This window comes from Pelodiscus sinensis, chromosome 2, assembly GCF_049634645.1.
Source record: "Pelodiscus sinensis isolate JC-2024 chromosome 2, ASM4963464v1, whole genome shotgun sequence".
Lineage (NCBI taxonomy): Eukaryota > Metazoa > Chordata > Testudines > Trionychidae > Pelodiscus > Pelodiscus sinensis.
Genome location: NC_134712.1, coordinates 246,481,196 through 246,506,721, shown reverse-complemented (window position 1 = coordinate 246,506,721; position 25,526 = coordinate 246,481,196). Strand labels below are relative to the sequence as shown.

At 41.9% G+C, this 25,526-nt stretch overlaps 1 protein-coding gene across 4 annotated transcripts in view; it reads left to right on the top strand.

The window, feature by feature from the left end:
- LOC102448247 (sodium channel protein type 5 subunit alpha-like) overlaps positions 1–25,526 on the top strand; it is a 190,422-nt gene that overhangs the window by 43,602 nt on the left and 121,294 nt on the right. For 3 of the 4 annotated variants that reach the window (XM_075922840.1, XM_075922838.1, XM_075922837.1), the window contains exons 1-2: positions 23,344–23,454; positions 25,034–25,162. In XM_075922840.1, coding sequence (XP_075778955.1) covers positions 23,357–23,454; positions 25,034–25,162 — 227 coding nt within the window. In that variant the 5' untranslated portion in view covers positions 23,344–23,356. Of the gene's footprint in view, positions 1–14,747; positions 15,043–17,719; positions 17,839–23,337; positions 23,455–25,033; positions 25,163–25,526 lie in introns of those variants that run through there. The other variant, XM_075922841.1, reaches the window with a different exon arrangement.

The following is a 25,526-nucleotide window of genomic DNA, read 5'->3' as shown; positions in this document are numbered from 1 at the left end:
TATTAGCCCTTACTGCCCATAGTCCATAGCAGAACTTAGCAGCCAACACTGCAAAGTGCTTTCATCTTCTATAATTACAAATATAGCTCACATTTGATAAAACTTAGGCTTTGCAGATACAATCCCTTATGATGGTATGCATTTACTTAATTGCTTTAATCCCTTGAGGTCAGCCTTTCCTAACCAGAGGAAGTATTATAAGACACCCTGGAGAAGACACAACCCAGATGAGTCAGCCCATTTCCAGTCATTTTTAGTGTGAAAGTGTCATGAGCAACAAAGGCCTCCTATGACACAGAAAGTGCTTCAGTTTGAGAAGGACTCTTCCTTCCCCCTTAAAACATGCCATAGAGTAAACAATAAAGCTGAAATAAAGCTATTCTGGATGCAGTGACAGTGGCTAACTATTGCCCAGTTTCAAACCTTCCATTGCTGATCAAGCTATAGAGAAGCTGGTCACAAGGAGCAACAAGTTTATCTAGAAAGCATTCAATAAGTCTGATTACAGGAGAGAAGAATGTTGGGGTCCAAAGGAATGCGCTAGAACAGTGGTTGGTTCCCAACCTTTGTTATACCATGGACCAAACAAACTCGTTCAAAATCCATCAGCGGACCAGCATGGAAATATTTGCATATTCATTATTATTAATGTATTCACATATTTACATATTCATTATGGTGATTTTAGTCCATGGATTATCAGGCAATCAAAGGAGGGGGGACATGATGGTTAACAAATTTTGAAAAACTACAGCACTTGTCCCTTCTAACTGGGGCACTCACTTTCCACTCCAAGCTTGGCCCCCCGACTGGGGCAGCTGCTTTCGACTCAGAGCTTGGTCGCATTGGCTGGGCCGTGTAATAGGGATGTGAACAACTAGTTGACACACTAGTTGACTAGTTGCTTTCCCCTGCCTTGCTGCCCCTATAAGAAAGAGGCAGCAAGGGGCGGGGGAAGAGGAGGCCCAGGCTGCATGTGGCATTTCAAAGCGGCAGTGCCACGTGGAGCCCAGGATCAGCTGGGAATTTCCCTGCTGACACCAGGCTCCATGAAGTGCTGCCTCTTTGAAATGCCATGGGGAGCACAGGACCAGCACTTTCGCCTTTGGGACTGTTGCTACATTTCAAAGGTAGCGGTGCCCTTATCTACTAATGGAATAGTTGATACAAATTGCATCGACTATTTGATTAGCCCATTAATCTAAAGTAAACATCCCTATCGTGTAGTGATCACTGGAGCTGGAACTGGGGCCACAGTGAGGCTGCCCCATTAGGGACAGCCTCACCATGGTCCCAGCTCCAGCTGCAGCAAACCCACCTACTACCTGCCCCACACACCCTGTTGCTGTGTGCAGATTTGTGCAGGAAGGGAATTCCCTGGGAACCCCGTGGGGTGGATCTAAATAAAGCTGGGGGCGTGGCCAGGCAATGTGCCACAGCCCATCAGACATGGTTTGCGACCCACTGCCAGTCCACGGACAACCGTTTGGGAACCATTACACTAGAATAGCTTAACTAGTTTCTGGAAAGACATTTTCATAGGGTAGTGATAGGAAATAATACATCCCCTTACTTGTAGAGCCCCACAAAGATCAATTCTCTCTCCAATCTTATTATTCAGACACTGATCAGACCTCATGAGCAGGAGAAGCACTCCACCCTTGCCATACATGCTTTACTGGTTTCATCTGATTAATCTGTGCTTTCTAACATTCATTCTACATTTGCTACAAAGTTTTGCCCTCAAAATTGGAATTCATTAATGAATTTTGGGTTAGTGACTGAAAATCAAAAACATATTATTGATGGTTGATTGCATTCTTTCACTTTTGCAAAAGCTATACGTATTGTTTCCATTAACATCTTTTATTTCCTTCCTTCCTCTCTAATTTTGCCCTTTTTCTTTCAATATAGTTTTCAGACTCAGCACCATATATATTTTGCACTGTTTAGCTATTGAAAGGAGATTGGAAAATATTAAAATAAGATTAAAGTATAGTAAAAACTATTGGCAATACAGACAGAAGGGGGGGGGAGCCCACTATGTGAAGAGAAGAGATTGTAAAACAGGTTTTGCCTTTGTATTTTCCCATCTGCTTTGCTCAGATTCAGAACAAACAATGGTTTGAGTTTTTTTGGTCAAAGATACTCTTATTTCTGCAGGAAGAGTAACATTTAAAGGGATACTTGGCTAGGAGCCTCCCCAATTCTTTGCTTACTCGAGTTACAGCCTTTCCCGTGAGATCTTGTAAAATCACATTAGATACTTTCACATCTAAACAAACACACACTCTTCCTTTATTCCCTCCCTTCCTTCTATATACACACCCCACATACAAATAACACTGTCTCTGGAATAAGAGCTTAGCCAGGATGAAGAGGAATTGCTTAAGAAGGAGATACCAATGATGATACGCCGAAAAGAATATTTTAACCCTTGGGAGATAACTGGTCTGAAACCTGTTTCTCTTTGAATTAATGAAATGAATTCCTGAGCCTTTCATTAGAAGAAGTGGAAAAGAAAGTAAGTTTTATGTACTTAATACTTCTTCTTGGCTATAGGAATATTAATGCTGGGAACTTTTGCTTTCTTCAGTGATGTATTACCTGCTTAAGAAGCATTCAAGAAGCTAAACAAAATCTTTCATCTAGGTACGTGGTTTGAACAGAACATTAAAATTGTCCAGGAGTTAAAAAAATGTAAATGTTCACTTCTCTGAGAAGTGAAATGAAGTTTCTCACACACTATTGTTAGTATATTCTATTCCTATGGTTTCATGTAGGGGCTAAATAACATTTAAAAGACAGATTATACTGGTCAGTAACATTTTATCTGCTTTGATATTGGGATGCCAGAAATAAGACTATTAAAAATTAAGATTTTTGTAGTTACGTTTTTTTCTTTAAAACAAAAGGGTCTCATAGAATTTGGAATTATTTCACTAAATTAAACTTTAATACCTCATTATTTTATCAGAGCATAAACATGTTTATTTTATTTAAGATCTCTAGATGCTGAGTGTGACTAACCTTTGTATGCTGAGACCAAGAAAAGAATAGATCTTATTTTAAAAGAAAACCACTTTAATTAGAGACTTAATGAGGTCTCTGTTTCTTATTTGAAATCAAAAGAATTCTGTGGGAAACTTGGAAGATGATATTGATTACCATGGTTTTATCTCAACAGGGCAATGACTCCAATGAGAGTTTGTTAGGAGAAAAATTAATTTAAGAATTATGTCACCAAAGGAAAAGTGTATGAAACTAAATATTTGATAGAGATTTGGCTGAGGAAATGATGATAGACTTTTTAAAGACACCCAAATGACAATCAGAGGTCTGTAGTTTTGATCAGTTAGGACACATGAAAATTCCTAAAGATTGAATTTGGGATAAATCTCTGGAAAGATAGTATACAATGAAATAGAAGCAGTACCTAGTACAAAGAGACTATGAATCCTCACAAGTAAACCTGTAGATGTACCCAAGGAGCCCTGTCCATGGTTCTAGAATATATTCTTGACTATAGGAACATTAATGCTGGGAACTTTTGCTTGCTTCAGTGATGTATTACCTGCTTAAAAAGCATTCAAGAAGCTAAACAACCCTTTCATCTGAGTGGTTTGAACAGAACATTAAAATTGTCCAGGAGTTTCATAGATTTAAGCTTGTTTGATAGGTTTAATACTGTTGACTTGTTTTTGAAATTGTATGATTTGAACTGAGCGAGGGAGATAAAATGCTTATATTTATCTTGATTTCTTGTTAGGATAAGCAGAGCAGGCGGAGTTGCAGATCTGTGGCAACCTAAGAACTTTTATTGTCTAGATAACCTTTTCAAATTACTTTAATGCAAAAAAGGACCTCTACAGCTGCATTCTAATTATATAAACTACAGCTTCTTTTTGAGGCTAAATATGTTTAGGCTAGAACTTGCATACAATTTTTTTTAATTTGGATGACAAAAAATTCATCCTTTGTATGATATTCAGTAGTCCATTTACAAGTGCCAAAATTTAATGTTGAGAATATTTGAGACTAAGGTATTGAACTCTTATATGACTAATAATTCTCATGTTTTATTGATTTTTTTTTGTTCTTTTTTGCATTTTTTCTAAGAAAGGTTTAATTTTTGGAAGTAACAATTAAGATTTTTTTGGAAGTTTTTAAACAAACTTCAAAATAGACAATAGAAATATAACCCATTTTTATTTTAAAATGCTAGTAATTTTTGGGCTAGAAACACGTACATAAATTCATATTTATCCTAATTATAATTTTCAGTACATTATCTGGGTTAATATACGGCTAATAAATTGAAAGAACATTTTTAGAACACTATTAGGACCATTTTGTGATTTCCTTATTAAGCTAGAAAGACAGTTACATTTTAGCTGGATAATATTTATCCTATTTTTGTTAAGATTAAAAAAATAAAGTAGATGTATGCAAATTTACTGAATTTCTAAGATTTCTGGCCATTTGCCAGCATGGCCCTTAATGTTGCAAAGACTGCTCTTCACTATCTTCTGCAGTTTATGATTTCAACCACTTTGGTCCAAAGGATTTGAGTACTCTTAAACAATGAAAAATAATAATTGCATGCTAAATAAGTGAGAATGCCAGAGACTAAAGTCCTGTCCTCATTAAAATTATAAGATAGATATTGAAGCATTGGAGGTTCAGGCATACTCATACCAATCTGTCAGTGTTGTTCATCCCTGTCTCAAGGGGAGCATTGCTAGTAGCAAGAGGTAATTTGCTTCCACACGCATTCAGTTTTTAGTCTTTTTTGCTAAAACCATCAACAGTGGTACAAGTTGTGATTGGGTCTTTGTGATTTAGAAAGCAGTTCACTTGGAACTAGACTTAGATCGCCAATGAATTTTAAATAAGGCACTGAACAAACATTAGGTAGCAATAACTTTTTGTCACTATTAATCTGAACTGTATTAAAACTGCTTTGCTAGATAAAAATGTTACGACAACTAATACTAACCCTCTTACTCATCCAGTTCCTTAATAGAATCATAGAATACTAGAACAGGAAGGGACCTCAAGAGGTCATCAAGTCCAGTCCCCTGCCCTCACGGCAGGACCAAGCACCGTCTAGATCATCCCTGACAGGTGTCTGTCTAACCTGATCTTAAATATCTCCAGAGATGGAGATTCCGCAACTTCCCTCGGCAATTTATTCCAGTGATTAACCACCCTGACAAGCAGGAAGTTTTTCCTAATGTCCAACCTAAACCTCCTTTACTACAGGTTAAGCCCATTGCTTCTTGTCCTTTCATCAGAGGCCAAGGAGAACAATTTTTCTCCCTCCTCCTTGTGACACTCTTTTAGATACTTGAAAACTGCTATCCTGTCCCCTCTCAGACTTCTCCTTTCCAAACTAAACAAGCCCAGTTCTTTCAGTCTTCCCTCATAGTTCATGTTCTCTAGACTTTTAATCATTCTTGTTGTTCTTCTCTGGACCCTCTCCAATTTCTCCACATCTCTCTTGAAATGTGGTGCCCAGAACTGGACTCAGTACTCCAGTTGAGGCCTAATCAGTGTCACCTTATCTTCCAAGTTTTTACAGATGATTTCCTTAATTACTTGCTCCATTATCTTTCCTTCACTGTGATATTCTTTGAACCACTATGGAGTCACTTCAACTGGTTCTCTCTCTCTATATATAAAAAACCTTTTCCTGTGAGATGACAGAGTGACGTCATCATGTCACTCTGCATTCCACAGGCTCCTCCCTCCCATGGGCTCCCTGCTCTGGACACTGTTTGGGGATGGCACGAGTTGCTCCAGGATGCTTGCTTGCACTGCTGTTGTTCTTGGTGCTTACGGGCTGCTGGACCAGCAAGCTCTAGAGAATCACCAGGTGTGGGGAAAGGCACCTCACGTCCCCAGCCACCTGCTGCCCCATCCTCTGTCATGTCCCAAATGGCTACATCCTCAACCAAGTCCTGAGCTGCTTCGGTGAAACACAAGCCCAACTCCCAGACTGCCTCCCTTCCACCCAGCCACACATGGGGCTGCAGCAGTGAGCAGTGCTTCTGCAAAGCAAGTGAAGAGGCAGCACTGACCTGTGTGACCCAGGCCCCCTGTGCTTGGCACTGCAGCTTTGCCCTCCCTCCTCACCTGCGCAGTTACCATACTAGCACTAGCTTCCTGCTGTGGGAGGTGGGGAGAGTGAGAGAGCCCGAGCCTCACTGACTGGGGAAGAAGCATTCCCCCTCCCAGGCTGGGGGAACAACAGTGGGCTGGCGCACTGTCTGGAGCCTTTCCCTGCACTTCCACTGGCCAGATTCCGCCTAATAGGACCAGCAGGAGGCCGAGCCTGGGACCAGTGTGGGACCTGAAGACAAGTACCTCCCGATGCCCAGATCCTGCACCCCTAGCCCCTCACTCATCCCCCTGCCAAGATCCTGCAACTCAACCTGCTCCCATCTCCTCCCTCAGCCAGACACTCTGCCACCTCACCCTGGTCAGACACCCTGCCCCCAGACCACTTCTACAGCCTCTCGTGGTCAGTCACCCTGCCCTCTCCCCCCAGTCAGACACTCTGCCCTCAGACTGCTCCTGCCCCCTACCTACCACCTAGACATCGCACCCTCAGCCCCTCCTGCATCCCACCTCCTGCACTCCCATCCCTATCCCACTCACTGGCAGTTCTGTCCCACACACTGACCTTCTCATTTTTGGCCCACCCCAGAGCCCAGGGAGTCCACAAAATTCACTTACTCTGGAATCCCAGAAGAGTTAATCCGGCTTGGGGTCTTGAACGTCATTCCTCTCCCCTCCACCCCCATCCCTGGGGCTGGAGCATGAAATGTTTCAGTTGGGGGGCACATTATTGAGCGGTTAGGAGAGTTTTGAAGGGGCTTTTTTCCCTTCTCACTTGTGTGGTCCCCAGCTGATTTTTCAGTGGGTCAGTGGCCCCCAACCCAAAAAAGGTTTTCCATCCCTGCCATTAATAAAGACAATGTTGAAACCTTTTGTGTTGGACATAATATTTTACTTTATTTAAAATGAACCCTGGCGAACAAGGCTCCAATTGGGGCCCAGCCTCCATCTGGCATCCTGTTCTCCTCCCCAATCCTAAGGCAGGGCCCATGGTCCAGCCCCCATCTAGCTGCAGAAAAGGCTGATGGTGTGGCCCCCCCTCCTGCTATGGTATGGTTAGGAGGAAAGGCCACAAAATCCGGCTGTGGTGGACTGAGGGCAATTGGCAAAAATAGCAAGCAGGGGATGCAGCCCCCTAATATCTAAAAGATTTTGAACACCCAAGGAGTGCTTGGCACAGCTTAGCTCAGAAGAGCGACGATGATGGAAAGGTGGCTTCAAGCCACCTTTTACTCTCCTGAGATTAAGCCAGTATACCCAGATGCACGGTATCAGTGCTAATGACAATAAGAAATCTTTCACGCACATAATAGATACAGATATAAACACTAGTGTAAATCCATATAGAATACAATAGAGTTGGACTGGATTTATGCATTGATGTAAATAAGATGAAAACTCAAGCTTCTTATAAACTGCTACAAATAGGGAGTCAAAAAGAGGTGATTATGATATTTTCAGTTCTTAGTTTTTGTTTTTCATCTTATTTCATACCTTTCAAATTATTATAAAATGTTTTTGTATTAAACTTTAATGTTTTAAGATATGTGAGTACAAAACGTCTTTATATCTTGCACTGTTTTATTTAAAATATTTTTTAAAAATCATCAATAACATAATGTTTGTTTGATGTTAATTTAAAATTAACAGAGTTTCATAGAATATAGCAACACACTTGAGAAAACAAAGGCTGGATCTGCTGCAGCTTTGAACTTTTCTACCAGCCCCAATGGTAGAAACTTACCCAGCTCCCAGAAAATTCCTGTCAGATGACTTAGACCTACCATAGTGACTCACCTGAAGCTAGAGCAAGGGGTATGTCTATGGTACTCCAGCTATTCTGGCTACTAGATTGGCCCCATGAAGCCCAGGCAGCCAGTGCAATTTAGAGCAGCCACCTTCACAGTTGGTTTCTCCATGAGCTGAATAAAATCAGTATGCCTAAGAGCTAGCAAGGATGAAATCCTGGTTTCATTAAGTCAGTGATAAAACTAAAATTTACTTAAGTTGGGCTAGGATTTTCACTTCAAATCTTTAAAAAAGGACTTAATTACCATTATTTACAATTATAACATATGAGGATATTATATAAAAATCTTTACCTGAGCAGAAGACATGTTTGAAAGAATCAGGAGAAAATGACCCAAGAATTAAAAAATGTAATTCACTAATGACAAAATTGGCCATTAAAACTAATTATACTTCCCATCCCTTTGCCCCACCCTGGGATCAGCCTAATAGATCTCAAACCACGGTTCTGATGTAATTCCACTGATTTAGTTGCAGACAGAATTTAGACCATAGTCACTACAAAAAACAGAGTTTAGAAAATATCTTCTACAGGTTGTACCTCCCTTAACCAGAACTCTCTGGTCCGGCAACATCTGTAGTCTGGCAAGACCACAGATGTCCTGGACCACAGAGCTTAGGTATAAGGAATCACTGTGAGGCAGAAGCACGATGGGGTGGGGGGAGGTGGGAGGTGGGGACACAACTGGGAGCCCTGTGTCGGGGGGTGGGGGGGGTTAACTTGGAGAGATCTAGACTCAGCAGTGGCAAGGTGCTCCTGCCCCAGTCACGCAGCTCCATCCCTGGTTGCACAGCTCTGGCCCCAGTAGTGCAGCTCTGCCTGGCAGCAGTGAGGTGGGCCTGAAGCCCTAGCTGTGGGGCAGCACTAAGCATGGGCCATGAGGGGAGGGACCTCCCCTGGTCCGGCAAATCCCCTCATTTGGGACCAGTTAGGTCTCGAGTGTGCCAGACCAGAGAAGTCAAGCCAGTAAAATACTTTAGTTGAGACAGCAGAAACATCCTAGAAAAAGAAAAATTGGGAGGAAAATACATTTACTATAATAACTGACGTACACATTTGGGTCATCTGACATAATGATTTACAATAAATATGTCAAAAATGTACAATTTCAGCACCTCAGTTATATATTATTTTGTCATTATTTTGACTCCATCTTGAGCTAAGCTTGAGTGTTCAGGACATGAAACTATTTCCGACAAGAAAACACCTCATTGTAAATACCCTCAAAGTATTTTGTGAAAGGCTAAAATATTTTCTATGGGCTTTTGTTGTCTTCATTATTGTTGCTATTATTGTGCTACTAGTGTACCTTTTAAGTAACATCAATGACTTAATGGGATATATGACTGAAGAGTTTTGAATAAACAAGGAATATTTCACTTAAATTTGAATAAATTTTATATTTTGAAGGATAGAGACATCTGAAAAATATCTTCACCAAAACCACATGAATTGTGAGGATGAGAGAGGAAGTGTTTTAAATGTTTTTTTTTTTAGTATCCTGAGTTTTTGAGGCTGGCAGACGTTTGCGGAAACATTTTTGCTGATGAGCACCCCTGTAATATTTGGCAAACAGCGCACTAGAGCAATTATTGTATTCCCTCTGTGTACTGTACAGAAATGGTGTCATTTTATTCCTGATTCACAGCTCTCATTATTAATACCATAGCATCTGTGTGATCCCAAACAACATCAAAAAATATTTGTTTCAACTTTACTATATTAGAACAGGTTTCACTTTAATTTCACTACAATATTACAAGTTACACTGATTTCAAAGTCTCATATATGTAATATAAAGTTGCAAAAATATATTGGCCTGATTCAGGAAAATATGGAAGGATAGGTTTTCCAGAATACGGATGTATTTAAGTATGTATTTAAGGTTTTTTTTGCTAATATGGGATCGAAAGGACCAGCGTTTAACTCAAGATTGTTTCTTTTCATTTCCATTTAGGTAGCCTTATTCTTTTTGTGTAGTTCACTGTAACAGAGTTCACTCACCACTTGGTATTTCTTCGTGGCCATGCCTGATGGTTAGCTGCCTTCAAAGTCTGACACTCCCCTTCCCTTTCCCTTTCACTCTGCATCCCATCTCATTCTTCAGGCATACAGTGTTCCCTCTTTGTGATTCAATAGCTCCCTCTTTGTGGCTTTGTGTTCTGGCCAGATCATTGTTTCCCCCTTCCTATGGTGTCAAAATGCCACAGGCTAAACCAGCCAAGGCAGGCTTTTCATATCAACTGCCCTGACTGTGCAATGTTCCCAGTGTCTGGGAGGGCAACCAAGACCTACCCTCTACTCTGGTTTCCAGCCTAGGGCTCTTCTAATCAGTGGCCAAGGTCTGCAGTGTCCCACTTTACTATTGTTTCCTTGAATTTTTCTTCCTATGCAGTCTCAGGTTTCTATCCTGTCACCTCCTGGGTAAACTCTTCCTTCAGGGCCTAGGGGTTGGCAGCATGGACCAGAACACCACTTTCTTGCCACTCCAGTCTAATGTGGTGTAAGCATCCCGTCACATTCCCCTGGCTCTCAGCTAAGGCAGTAGAGAAGACTTCACTTTGCCTTGTCTCAGTGAATTATAGAATCATAGAGCTGGAAGAGACCTCAGGAGGTCATCAAGTCCAGCCCCCTGCCCAAAGCAGGACTAATCCCAACTAAATCAACCCACTGTCATGGAAGGGTATAAACTGATCAGGAAGAACAGGCGGGAGAGAAAAGGACGAGGAGTTGCATTGTATGTAAGGGTATGTCTACACTAGCCACCCTAGTTCGAACTTAGTTCGAACTTATCAACATGAATTTCTTGAGCAAGAAAGCCCTATGGTTAAAATGGCCATGAGAGCTTTCTTGTGCAAGACAGCATCTACACTGGCATCGATGCTCTTGCGCAAAAGCATATCTCTTGCACAAAAGCACATGGCAGTGTAGACACTCTCTTCTGGAAGAGTTTTTGCAGAAGAACTCTTCTGCAAAAGAGTTTTTGCATGAGAACGCGCCAGTATAGACGTAGCTGATTTGTTTGGGGATCGTGTCCAAACCCCTGAGGCAACTGAGGAAGTTGGATGCCAGGAAGAAACATGAGGAAGGAGCAACAAAAGAGGACCTCTGATTCAGATGGAAAAGGTAGGGCAATCAATTGGTTATCTAAGGTGTTTGTATACAAATGCAAGAAGCCTGGGATACAAACAGGAAGAATTAGAAGCCCTCGCACAGTCAAGGAACTATGATTTGACTGGAATAACAGAGACTTGGTGGGATGACTCACATGCCTGGAACTCCCCTGTTGGCTGCTGCCCTGTTGGCTGTTCACTGTGTTTGCTCTGGCTGCTTTTTTATAAGGCTTAGGGTAGGCCCAACTCAAAGCCTTGCCTCTAGTTCAGTGACCCCCTGAGTTCCCACCTTGAATAAAGCACTCCTGATTCACACTTTCCAACTGCAGCTCTTTTCAAACTGCCAAACACACAGTCAAACAAATGCTCACAGACAAACACCCCACCAGCTCACAACACAGCCCCCCAAAAGCCACACTTACCTGAGCTCCTCTCGGACATTTCCCAGGCAAACTCCCCGGTTGGCTGCTGCTCTGTTCACTGTCCAGTGTAACCACATTTGTGACATGATGTTATTGATAGTCGGGAAGATTTTACACTTGGAGAACAAAATATTCCTTGCCCCAGAAAGCTTTGTGGGGTGTCATTGTATAGTAGGAATAGCAGGTGCTCAACACTTATGAAAATCAGGCTTGGGACCAAATTCTTAGATGAATGATGCAGCTTAGAATTACATAGGAACCTCTAATTAAAGTCACTCTCCAGTGAGCACCATAGAGACAGAGCATCTGCTCCGATACAGCAGCAGGAAAACAGCTGGAGCTGTCTTCTGACCCTTAAGTCAGCAGCTCTGCAAAACCCCAAAGCAATCTGCCTGCTGCAGCCCCAGATCACTTGAAACTGCAGGCTGCTCCCTGGGTTACACAGGGATGCCTCTGGGTTACACAAGGATGTTAAATTCATTACATTATAGTCACAGTGGCTAAATGGTTCTGCTGTATTCACCTCTTGGACCTGATCCTCTGTGCCAATCAAGAATTGCCTCTCCCTTTGAGAGTTCCAGGACTAGCTGCTCTAAGAAGCTGTTATCCAGCAGGGCTTCTATTCTCAGCAGGCAGCTTAACTTCCTTTTACATTTTTGCTTTTGTGCCCTTTTTACGGGAGATGGTGATTGAGTCCTGACATCAAATGGTTCCCTGGCTGTTAGAATTTAGCAGTTGGTCTTCAACTCTTAGTTCTTAGAATGGTGGACCCTGCTGTCCATCCATTTGGGGGCCAGTGGAATCTTTATTGATTGGTGGGCAGGGACAGCAAGAGGGAACTTCCAGGTTCAAGAAAGCATATTTCCTACATAATGGAATTAATGAACAGAAAGAAGTAAGTATGGCAGGGCAACGCCTCTGTCTTGCTTGTCTTAGCACTTCCTCCTCAAGCAGTGGGAGGGGCACTGGAGTAAAAGAGCTCAGTTACACGGGTGTTTGTTTTTTCATGTTGGGTTTATCGATCCATTTTTCCAAGGTATCAAAAATTCCCCTCCACCAAACAAAGAACATTCATAACACAAAATAAAGGGGATATATTTTCCTGCTTCTTCTCTGGGGAAGGGAACTGTCTTATTTGTAGCTCTGGGGTGCCAGTCCTGCCCCTACACAGGAAAGAAAGCAACCTTTCACACTGGAGAAGCCTATATATATTGCCACTAGTCCTTCAGCACCTTGTCTCTCCTTCCCTTTTCTCAACAGAAGAGGGGGTTGTAAAAGTTTTTGGCAGCCCCTGGTAGCCCCAAGATAATCTCTTGTCAGTTTATAGGAAAAAGGGATAAAATATCTGCCTTCCACGACTTCCTTACAGCAATCCAGCCTAGCTTTGTCACACAAGAAAATAAAACAACAGAGAGTAGACAAATATGCAGGCTCAGATTATGGGCAGAATTCACCCTGGCATAAATTCAAACTGACTTCAATAGGAGTTATGACTGAATCTGGTCCACTAATTACAGGCAAACAGGATGCTCACAATGGGTCTTATTGATATGAGAGTCTGAAGGATTAAGCAAGCCTATAGGGGAAAAGAAAACAAAAAAGGTTTAGTGATTTGATTAAATAAAAGAGAGACATATGATTTAGAATTTGTGTCTTTTTGGAGACATTCCATCTAATGTAGAATTAAACTCCAGTGGAGATCATCTGGTAGTAGCAGATCTTCACACCATTTTCCAGCAGCTTTCTGCCCTTGTATCAGAACATTAATGTCACCGTAGGTTCTTTACCTACTCCAGAATAAAAGTTTGAGAAATGTATATATCATATTTGTGATAAGTTCAGCATGAGGCTCTGGGACCCAATAGGCTAGGGGCTCATCTGTCCTATTCCATAACCTGGGCACTGCTTGGATATCCCTTCATTGGACAGTCTGGCTTTAGAGAAGGGGCCTGTTACTAGGATATGACATGACACAATGAAATCTTCATTTTTAACAATGTTGTTATATTTTAGCATGTTTTATATGAGAGTGCAATTTAGTATATTAAATCACATTCTTACCTGTTCCCTGTAGTTAGAAAATAAACCTGTTACCTTTCCAGTATTTGCAGTTATTCAAGTTCATTTCCTTACACGGGAACAATATTTTTATTGAATTATTTTAGGGTTGGTTTTGTGTTTTTTTTCTGGATAATTGTTCTTGCTCTAGTTACTACATAATAATATATCTGAGATATTGCACTATTTCAAACATTGTGTTATTATTGGTAACATTTGTGCCTATAGCACTACAAGGAAAACTATTAGTTTCCCATGCATTAAAATGCATGTTGCATATCTTCAAGATACATTGCTTTTCAGGACATATTGCCAACTCCATCTATTCATCCAGGGTTATTTTGGGGCCCAGGCAGAGATCAATCAGTCTCTATTTTTCAGGAACTTGAGATACATAATATTATTGTTTGATTATATTTTATTGTTTGATTATTTTTATATTAATATTGCACTTGCCTAACATGTAGATATCTGTATTGTATAAATTGTGTAAGAATATAAATAATAGGTAAATGTAAACAATAAAATATTTAAATTTGCTTGCTACTTTTCCATGCTAAAATTATTGTAAAATCATAGGTGTAATGTGTTTTATATTTTGAAAGTCCTCATGCTTTTGGATTCAATGTATAAAACATCTTTTCCTAGTCTCTTACTCCTCAAGGAGGCAGGAATTTACAATTCCCATGGAGCCAGTGCCTTTATTCCTGACAGAGAGCTCTTTTCAGTGATTAATAGTAATGTCTCTGGATACTATAATTGGCCATCAACAAGAAAAGTAATCTTTAGTCCCTCTTGGCTGGAAGGACATTGGCTCAGATTCAAGGCCTCAGGGAGAGTGAAGAAAGAGAAAAATTATGAGGGCCACATAGATATGGTTGATCACCCCTCAGCCTCTAGAAAATAATTATATCAAGGTGCTTTTCACAAGTACTTTTCACTCACAACTCTACTTGAAGTCAATGGAAAATCAGACACTAAATCTATAAAATCTATGTGGACTTTACATATGTAATCTAAATGTGAACCCATAGACATTTTATTTAAGAAGCAATGTGAGTTCTGGATAATGATTGGTGTTACATTTGTGTTTGTTTCGTTTCTCTAGGAGGCTGACAGATACAAAAAGAGGTGCAGTTAAAAGACAACTGCAAAACAGAACTGTGGTTGGTTGTATTTGACAGGTTTTTAGTAATTGCTTATATGCGTATCTCTTGTTAGCTGTTTCCACAACTAGGGATACAGTCCATCATTGGAAGAAAAGAATGAAAAGATGGCTGACTTCTTACTGCCCTGTACTAACAATTTTCGCAAATTCACATGTGAATCCTTGGCTGCTATCGAGAAGCAAATTGCTGCCAAGAAAGAATGCATAGATCAGCAGCCTGAAGAGAAACCTCGGCCCCAGCTTGACTTAAAGGCTTTCCAAAAGCTCCCTGCTCTCTATGGAAATCCTCCTCAGGAGCTAATTGGGGAACCACTGGAGGATCTTGACCCTTACTACAGTGATCACAAGGTTAGCGCCATAAAATAAGTTTGTTGTTTTAACTTTGTTTCATTAAGAAAGTTCAGAGAAGATGTGCTTACATTTAAGGCTATACTTTTCATGCCTCTTTGACCAGCTATCAATAGGGATGGGAAAGGTTAACCGGTAAGCATCAGCCTAAATGGGTAACACTTACTAATTCTGGTTTATCAGAAACTGGTGGAGGCTGGAGGGCTGTGCTAGCCCTGCAGGGGACCTGCCATGGACAGGGGTTGCTCAAGTCCGGAGCAACCTTTATCCACGGGAAGCCTGGGCATCTCATTGGCAGGGGCTGTTCTGGTGGGGGCAGGGAGCCGGTGGCAGTCCCCTGGGCTGAGGGCTGCTCCAGCTGGAGCAATCCCCAGCTCAGATCCCACTTTAGTCCATTAACCAGTTAAATATTAGGTTAAACGAATGTTTAGCCGATTCACTGATTAACCAAGATTTTACATCCCTAGTTATCAGTAGAGATTCTTTTCTAGTTTAGAGGTCAGAAAGTTAAATTTGTTAGCAATTCCTTTGAATGATTATATAATCATAGAATACTAGAACTGGAAGGGACATTGACAGGACATCAACTCCAGTCTCCTCACAGCAGGACCAGGCATCATTTAGATCATCCCTGATAGATGTCTGTCTAACCTGCTCTTAAATATCTCCAGAAATGAAAATTTCACAACCTCCGTACGTAATTTATTCCAGTGTTTAACCACCCTGACAGTTATGAAGTTTTTCCCTAATGCCCAGCCTAAACCTCCCTTGCTGCAGTTTAAACCCATTGGTTCATTATATTAGAACAGTTGTATTAAATCACGTTATAATAAAACAGATACCTAACACTTTGAGCAAAAGCTTTTTCCGAAAAAACTTCCCCTGCATCCAGACTCAAGCCGCGTTCTTTCGAAATTAAATCGAAAGAACGCGGCTTTTCTTTCGATGGCGGTAAACCTCATTTCACGAGGAAGAACGCCTTCTTTCGAAAGTTCCTCTTTCGAAAGAAGGCGTTCTTGAACGTAAATAGGGCTTCTTCGAAAGAGAGCATCCAGACTCACTGGATGCTTTCTTTCGAAAAAGCAAGTCGCTTTTTCAAAAGTTCAACGTGCAGTCTAGGCGCTCTCTTTCGAAAAAGGCTCTTTCGAAAGTATCTTTCGAAAGAGCCTCTTTCGAAAGAGGCTTGCAGTCTAGACATAGCCTTAGAGACTAACAAAACATGTAAATGGTATCATGAACTTCTTCAGATGAGAGAAGCTTTAAGCACTACATGATAATGTAATAAAACCTGAATTTTATACTCTACTAATCAAACAGAATGAAATAAATCAGTCTGAGACATATGCATAACTTACTTTCTGCTTAAGCCCACCAAATAGGGCTCAAGTGGATTTTGGTAGTGTATGTTAGCCCTCTCCAAAAAGATGAATTTCACCCACAATGAAGAGAACATGGGACATAATATAAAAATCAGTTACTATATGATGGCAGATAACTAAGTTATTGTTTTATCTAAAGCACCTTCCAGCCTACTAGACCTACTTGTAGGCAGACTAAAGACACTACATTATGTGCAGTTTCTCTCTAAAGGATGCTTTTAGTCAGAACCACTTAATACAATTTATTTTCTCATGTTACAAATTTTAAAAAGGAAATACAACATATAAATATATATATTTTTACAGAACCACCAATTTTTCAACAAAGTTTTCTATAGACTATATTTTAGACTTAAATTCTTTTACCTACATTTCCCACACCTTGGTTAGTACTCTAATCCCCAACCTAACAGAGGTGGATCTTTCCAAGTCTTTCCCATTGCAGTTTTTACATTTTGTATAAATAGTTAAATATTCATTGCCACAGCAACTTGATCCCAGGTCTCCCATATCCCCAGTAGAGTGCCAAAACAGATAGAATTGTCTCTCTCTGGTCCGAAGAATATTATATATTCAAAGTCAAAGAGTTCCAAGTACAGAAATTAAGGGAAAGAAAGCAATTGACTGTATATCCCGGGGCCTCTGGTTTCTTAGAAATTCTACCCTGGTGCTGAGGAACATTCACATTTAAATTGTTAGTAAAACGATCCCTTTTGTGGGAAAAGTTTCAGATTTGGCACATCAGTATTTTTTTGATGAAAAACTTTTTTGAAAAATTCTGGACCAGTTCTAATGTCAATATTAGTGAATTTTGAGAAAGTGGTTCAGCAAATAAAGGTCCTGATCCTGCAGTGCTCACAGATGTATGTAAATTAACTTTCATATGAGTTGTCCCATTTACATTAATGGGAATGTTGACATGAACGCATGACTTATGTGCACGTTCTTTTTAAGATCAGGGTTAAAGAACAGAATTTCATGCTGAGCACTTACAACTGATTTTTTTAATAGCTTAAATTTTCTTTGGGAAAAATGATATATAATAAATTCTCCATAGTATACAATATTTCATATTAATTCTTTGAAAATTGTGTTGTATAAATATATAACAAATTGAAAGGAATAGACAAAAATTACAAAAAAGTCCTTCAGTTAAAAAAAGTGCAGGTCCAGACACACAACTTTTCCCTATAATCTGTAGTTCTGGATGCAGATATAAACCATTAACATTCTCAATTCAATTTCTGTGACATTCAATTTATTTAATATAATCTCCCATGTTTTCCATTTCTTTAAAGACATTTATGGTACTGAACAAAGGAAAAATAATCTTCCGATTTACTGCCACACGTGCCTTATGTATACTTAGCCCTTTTCATCCAATCAGAAGAGCAGTGATTAAAATTTTGGTACACAAATATCCTTTCAGGTGGCTTTACTTATATTTTTTGTATTGTACTTGTTATATTTTATATGCTTGTTCTAGCCTTTTTCTAAAAATAATAATACACATGCTTAGATATCTTATGGATAATTATTTTAGAAATTACTATTAATATATTCCAAAAATTTCAGAGGGGTAGCTGAGTTAGTCTGTAAGGGTGTGTCTAGACTACATGCCTCCTTCGACGGAGGCATGTAGATTAGCCAGATCGGAAGAGGGAAATGAAGCCGCGATTAAAATAATCGCGGCTTCATTTAAATTTAAATGGCTGCCCCGATCTGCCGATCAGCTGTTTGTCGGCAGATCGGGGCAGTCTGGACGCGATGCGCCGACAAAGAAGCCTTTCTTGATCGACACAGGTAAACCTGGTTTCACGAGGCTTACCTGTGCCGATGAAGAAAGGCTTCTTTGTCGGCGCGTCGCGTCCAGACTGCCCCGATCTGCCGACAAACAGCTGATCGGCAGATCGGGGCAGCCATTTAAATTTAAATGAAGCCGCGATTATTTTAATCGCGGCTTCATTTCCCTCTTCCGATCTGGCTAATCTACATGCCTCCGTCGAAGGAGGCATGTAGTCTAGACATACCCTAACAGGAAAAACTAAAAAAACAACAACAACAAAAACACTTACTCCTACCAGACTATTATTGTTTTTTAAGTATTTCCTAATAATATATTAGAAGACTTACCAGTTGTTGCTCAGTTCCTTCATGGTGAGGTGTGTGCAGGAGTCAGGGCAGAGGTTGAGGGGCTCAGGGCAGGTAATGGGGAGTACAGGAGTCAGGGCAGGGAGCTGGGAGGTGTGGAGGGCTCAGGACAGAGGATTGTGTGTGTATGTAGGCTCAGGGCAGGGGATCAGGGTGCAGGAGGTGGGAGGCTCAGGCAAGGGGGCTAAAAGGAGGGAACTGGGAAACGAGGGGGCTCACTGAGGCTGCCTGCTGTAGCTGCCGTCCCTTGGCTTCTCTAAGGGGTGGGTGGAGGCCAGGGCTGCCCCTTTTCTGGGGCGGGGGATGAGGTCCTGACAATGGGCTGGGGCTGTACAGAACAGCCCTAGCCCTGGCAGCTCCTGGGGTGGGATGAGGTAGGGGCTGAAGCTGTGCAGCCCAGCCCCAGCAGCTCATCGGGGGGGCAGGGGACCTAGGACTGCATGGGCTGGCCCTGGCAGCTCCTGTGGGGCAGGGCTTGTCCCCAGCTGGTCCTTGGGGTGGGTGGGACTGTGCAGGTGGTCCATGATTCTGGCAGCTATTCAAAGGGGAAGGGCCTGCATGGCCGAACCCCAGCAGCTTCTCAGTGGGTTGGCCGGGGTTGCTCATCCCAGCCCTGGCAGCTCCTCAGGGGAGGGAAAGGCTGCACAGCCCATCCCAGGCAGCTCTTTTGGGGAACTGCACAGGCCAGTCTCAGAGGTGTTCTTAGGTGAAACACTGCAGCGATGGGGCCGTTACCTGGTGGGGCTCTCCCCCTCAGGCTCTGTGGCCAAAGGGGAGAAGGTTGGGAGAGGCAGGCTACTTACCCATGGGTCATGGCCAGCAATATGGAGAGCTTTTATCCCAGCTGGCTACTCTCTTCCTGATGTCAAGTATTAGAGGGGTAGCCGTGTTAGTCTGAATCTGCAAAAGTAACAAGGAGTCCTGTGTCACTCTTATAGACTAACAGATTTATTGGAGCATAAGCTTTTGTGGGCAAAGACCCACTTCGTCAGATTCATGTAGTGGAAATTCCAGAGGCAGGTATAAATATACAGGCATATGAAAAGAGTACCAATCAAGAGTAAAGCTAGAGATAATGAGGTCAATTCAGTCAGGGAGGATGAGGTCCACTTCTAGCAGCTGATGTGGAGGTGTGAACACCGAGGGAGGAGAAACTGCTTTTGTAATTGGCTAGCCATTCACAGTCTTTGTTTAATCCTAAACTGATGGTGTCAAATTTGCAGATGAACTGTAGCTCAGCAGTTTCTCTTTGAAGAAACTATTGTTGTTCATTACTACTTTTCCACTTTTGAGGAGGAGGGCAAGAACAAACAAAAGTGGAAAAGTAGTGATGAACAACAAAAGTGGGTCTTTGCCCACGAAAGCTTATGCTCCAATAAATCTGTTAGGGTATGTCTCCACTACAGAGTTAGTTCAAACTAATGGACGTTAGTTCAAACTAACTTTAATAGGCGCTACACTAGCGCTCCGCTAGTTCGAACTTAATTCGAACTAGCGGAGTGCTTAGTTCGAACTAGGAAAACCTCATTGTACGAGGACTAAGCCTAGTTCGAACTAGCTAGTTCGCATTAAGGGCTGTGTAGACCCTTAATTTGAACTAGTGGGATGCTAAGGCTTCCCAGGTTTCCCTGGTGGCCACTCTGACCAACACCAGGGAAACTCTATGCCCCCCTCCCGGCCCCAGACCCCTTAAAGGGGCATGGGCTGGCTACGGTGCCCGTGCCAGGTGCAAGCCTGCCAGCACCCAGCCAGCAGACCCTGCACCTGGCACGGATCGAGCCAACCACCCAATGCCCCCCAGCCCTCCCCCTCTTCCCGGGACCAGGCTGGCGGCTCCCGGGAGCTTGCCCGGGACCGCAAGAGGCGGGCACCCGCCTGGGCTAGTGCGGACATCGTGGACCTTGTCCACGATCTCCGCACTAGGCACAGGAAGGTGGCCGTCTAGGGCAGGAGAGCTGCCAGCCTGGCCACTCAGGAGCAGGAGTGCATGAAAATCAAGGTGGTCCACTGAGACCCCCGACCCTGAGCCCTGAGCTTACAATGGCCGTCCTGGGTCAGACCAAAGGTCCATCTAGCCCAGTAGCCTGTCTGCCGACAGCGGCCAACCCTAGGGACCCTGGAGGGGATGGACCGAAGACAGTGACCAAGCCATTTGTCTCGTGCCATCCCTCTCCAGCCTTCCACAAACTTTGGGCAGGGACACCACTCCTACCCCCTGGCTAATACCACTCCATGGACCCAACCTCCATGACTTGATCTCACTTCCCTTTAAACTCTGTTCTAGTTGTAGCCTTCACAGCCTCCTGCAGCAAGGAGTTCCACAGGTTGACTCTTTGCTTTGTGAAGAAGAACTTTCTGTTACTAGTTTGAAGCCTGCTACCCATTCCTTTCCTTTGGTGTCCTCTAGTCCTTCTTTATGGGAACTAATGAAGAACTTTTCTGTATGCACCCTCTCCACCCAACTCCTGCTTTTAGAGACTTCTATCCTGTCCCCCCTCCATCTCCTCTTTTCTAAGCTGAAAAGTCCCAGGGTATGTCTACACTACCCCGCTAGTTCGAACTAGCGGGGTAATGTATGCATACCGCACTTGCTAATGAAGCCCGGGATTTGAATTTCCCGGGCTTCATTAGCATAAGCGGGGAGCCGCCATTTTTAAATCCCCGCTGCTTCGAACCCCGTGTAGCGCGGCTACACGGGGCTCGAACTAGGTAGTTCGGACTAGGGTGCCTATTCCGAACTACCGTTACTCCTCGTTTCATGAGGAGTAACGGTAGTTCGGAATAGGACCCTAGTCCGAACTACCTAGTTCGAGCCCCGTGTAGCCGCGCTACACGGGGTTCGAAGCAGCGGGGATTTAAAAATGGCAGCTCCCCGCTTATGCTAATGAAGCCCGGGAAATTCAAATCCCGGGCTTCATTAGCAAGTGCGGTATGCATACATTACCCCGCTAGTTCGAACTAGCGGGGTAGTGTAGACATACCCCCAGTCTCTTTAGCCTCTTTTCATATGGGACCTGTTCCCAACCCCTGATCATTGTAGTTGCCCTCCCCTCTCCCACCTTCTCTCTTCCCCTCTCCCACCTCTTATTCCCAGTGTCCCCCAGTTTTGTTCAATAAAGACAGATTCCATTTTTGAACACAACTGTCCTTTATTTTGTACATCAAGAAAAGGGGCTAGGGAAGGGTAAGTGGAAGGAGGTGAGGGAGGAATGGGGCACGAGCCCCCGATGGGGAGGTAAGAATAAGAGCCTCCGGAAAAGGGCACTTTTTCCGGAGGATCGGGGCCAGTCTAGACGCTCTTTTCCGGCTTTTTTAAAAGCCGGAAAAAAGCGGCGGACATTTTTATTTAAATGCCGCGGGGGATATTTAAATCCCCCGCGGATTTCCCTACGACGACTGCTGAAATTTACATGCCCCTTCCGGAAAAGGGGCCAGTGTAGACGTAGCCCTTGTCTATAAGGTGCCACAGGACTCCTCATCTCTTTCTGGTGTAACCACCCCCCAGTGGTCACTCTTCAATATATATGAATTGTATATGAATGAATGAAATGGGAAAGTGCAAAGATAAAACTGTAGATAGGAAAGATGGTGTTGGATGCATTGGAAACCAGGAAATAGAGAGTCCAAATCTGTGTAATTTATGAGTAATGTCATTAAAGTCAATGGGCTTGGTTCACTAGAGTGTTTCAGCAGTTTTACTCTGTGAAGTTACTCTTGAATACCACAGTGATTTTCAAACCCAAGACAGAGTGTGATCCTGCTACTGTACAGATCCCAGAGTGCCACAACATACAAGGAGCCCTGCATGAGTGCTATGAGCACCCTGAGGAGAAGCAGGTTCTGTAATCAAAAGCCCATCCTGCCAACAGAGGACAGGCTCCGATAAAGAAGTGGTGCATATCGTTTTGTACTGGTACAGGGAAGGTGGTTTTTGTATTGCCCAAGAGCCTCAGCCAGATGCAGTACAAACACATACAAGGATATAGTTCCTGTGCTAGAGAGCTTACAATGTAATTTAAGATAGATATGTCACAATGAGTGCAACAAATTATAAGAGGAAAGATAAAAGCCAGGAGCGCAGTAACAAACAGTGACATATTTTTGAACACACTATTTTTGTGTGAGGAAGGCTAAGGCACTGACCTGAGACGCTGATATCTGGATTCAGTTCCCATCTGTCATAACTATATGTGTCACCTTGGGCAAGTCACTTAGGCCCAGTTCCAGTTCCACAAAGCCACTTAGGTTCCTAACTTCTATTGAAATCTACCTTTGTGGCTCTGAGTCCTTTATCTCTTTGTACATCAGTCTCTTGTTTTAAAATGAGGATAAACATACATCCCATTTCTCTCTCTGCCATTCTTACCTGTTGAGACCGTGAGTCCTTTCAAGTAGGCAGGGCACCCCCATGGGGGGGAAAGGGTACATTTTACTGGGGCCCAGAGGTTCTAGGGGCCCAGCACAGGGACCCTTGTCACACATTTGTACTGGTAGGGACAAACCTATCTCACAAGTTTTACATGTGATGTTCTATGCAGTGAAGTCCCAATCTTAGTTGCTTAGGTGCTACTATATAATAAATAATGTTAACAATAGTGTGCTATGAGGTGACATTAATTAAAATGAATAACATCAAAATAATATTGTTATGCATGTTATAGAATTTGATGTAAAATATTAGATCCATAACTGTTAAAACACTTTTGTATTAGTAACATTTTCTGATTACATTATAATGTTCTTTTCCTTAACTCCTTTTACTTACATTGTTCACTCTGTTTATTATGTGCACTATTTTAACAAATTGTGTCTTCATGGCTATGTCAGAGAGTCCTAAAAAGCTTAAGACAGATGAATCTCCTTCATGGAACAAATATGTTGAGTAAGTATTGCTGTAGGAATTTATTTTTCTGAATTCTCTAGTTCTAATTTAATTTTTTTATTGGCCTAATATAGTCCTCACACAAAGTATCATTATACTGGAATCAGTAGGAATTTTGCTTGTGCTGGAACATCATGATTATTGCTTTATGGATATAGGGCCATCATCTATTTTCATTTGCTCCATTGTAAATCAAGAGTAACTCATTGGAATCGTTCTGGATTTATAATGGAATAAATGAAAGAAGAATATGAAAAATGAAGTACCAAAAAGTGCTAACATTCTTTTATCTTTCCTCCACCTTTCATTGACCTAAGCCTTGAAATCCTTCCTCAGTTTTTTTTTCTCATTGTTGGAAGACTTGTCAGGGTAAGCAATATAAATACTAAATAAGTATTTTAAGATGTAATCCTTTGTCCTTTTAAATTCCTTCCAAAAAATGTTGATTTGTGTAGTTTTCTAGTTAGAGAAGAAAGTTTGAAAATGTGAACACGAATGCCTTAACAGAAGGCAAAGAAAAAGAACACCAAATGTGTTTTAAAAATGCCATTATTCTTAAGCTAATCATGTGTCATTTTCGGGCCGGGCTTATGAGTTTTGAATGCTTGCTGTTACCAACATTGGGTCCTATAATGAACTCTAGGTAGCTGGATCCATGTACCTGCATAAATCCCATTAACATTACTGCATCTCCTTCCCTTTTTCAGCATGTTGCAAGATAAGCATCTAAATTAACAACTTTCAGTCTATTAGCTCATCCAATTTACTAATATCTGCATAAAAGTGTGTAATGATTTTAATATACATCTCTAATTATATCTGGTGTACCCTCTTAAGTTCTATGTAAGGGAGTCAGAATTTAGAAGAAATATTATATGCTGCAAGAAGTGAAATGCTGTTTGAACTAACTCAATATTTTCAGGATAATTTTTCTCGATAAAAAGGGCTATATTGCTGTTAAATCATTTCTGAACATCTTTTCTGAGTATCAAGTGCCTTTAGAATTCCCTCAGGAGGCCTCAGTCTTGCTGAAGTGACAAGTGCACTTAGAAAAACCAGCTGAGTATTTACAATTTCTATTTAAAACAATACTGCCTTTAAAATGAAGGCCCTATACATTTGCATTACTGTAAGTTTTTCAGTATTCCTTATAGAAATGATTAGCAGATTCACAGAGTGACCACCATACATCTCATTTGGCACATTGACAAATGATGATATGAATTATGTTCACATTTTTTAAAAGTGGCCTATGATTTTGGTTACTTCAAATTTGGAGTAACCAGTCTGAGACACTTTAAGATTTTAGGAAAGAAAGTTGTCAGAGGCAAGCGAAAACACTGTAGAAATAGTGTTGATAATTGCATCCAGATTGCTGTCAGCTAATATTTCAAATTGCCTATGAGTTTGGTCCTGATCCAACACCTATTGAAATCGATGGATCCTTTCCATTATCTTCGAGAGGGACATTGGATGAGATCCTGGGGGCCCTGAGGCAGCTCACAGATTGAGTATGCTGAGTGTGCCTCATCCATTAGTTGCTAATGTTCTCACATTTCTTGGACACTTTACTCCCCAGGTACATTTTCACTGGCATTTACACTTTTGAATCATTGATAAAAATATTGGCAAGAGGATTCTGTCTGAATGAATTCACTTTCCTTCGAGATCCATGGAATTGGTTGGATTTCAGCGTCATTGTTATGGCGTAAGTAAGAGTGTATATTTATGTAAGGGAATATCAGGCAGTTAAAGAATTTTTGCTCGTTTTGATTTTCTCTTGAACTTTTCACTGAAGTAACGAAAGTAGGGTACTTTGCATTCAAGATACAAAATAATTTTAAGGAGCGATAACTGTATCTGCAAAAGTTATCTGGTGCTCCTTTAGCCCCTTTATTGTATGGCATAAAACAGTGTTTCTCAAAGTGGTCCATGGACCCACTCTGAGAGAGCCACTAACTGGCTGCACCTGGCTCTGCAGCTACAGAACCTTGTGGCTCCCGTTGGCTGCAGTTTGCCATTTGCATCTAAGGGGAGCTGCAGGAAGCAGCAGCCCACTCCACGCTGCTTCC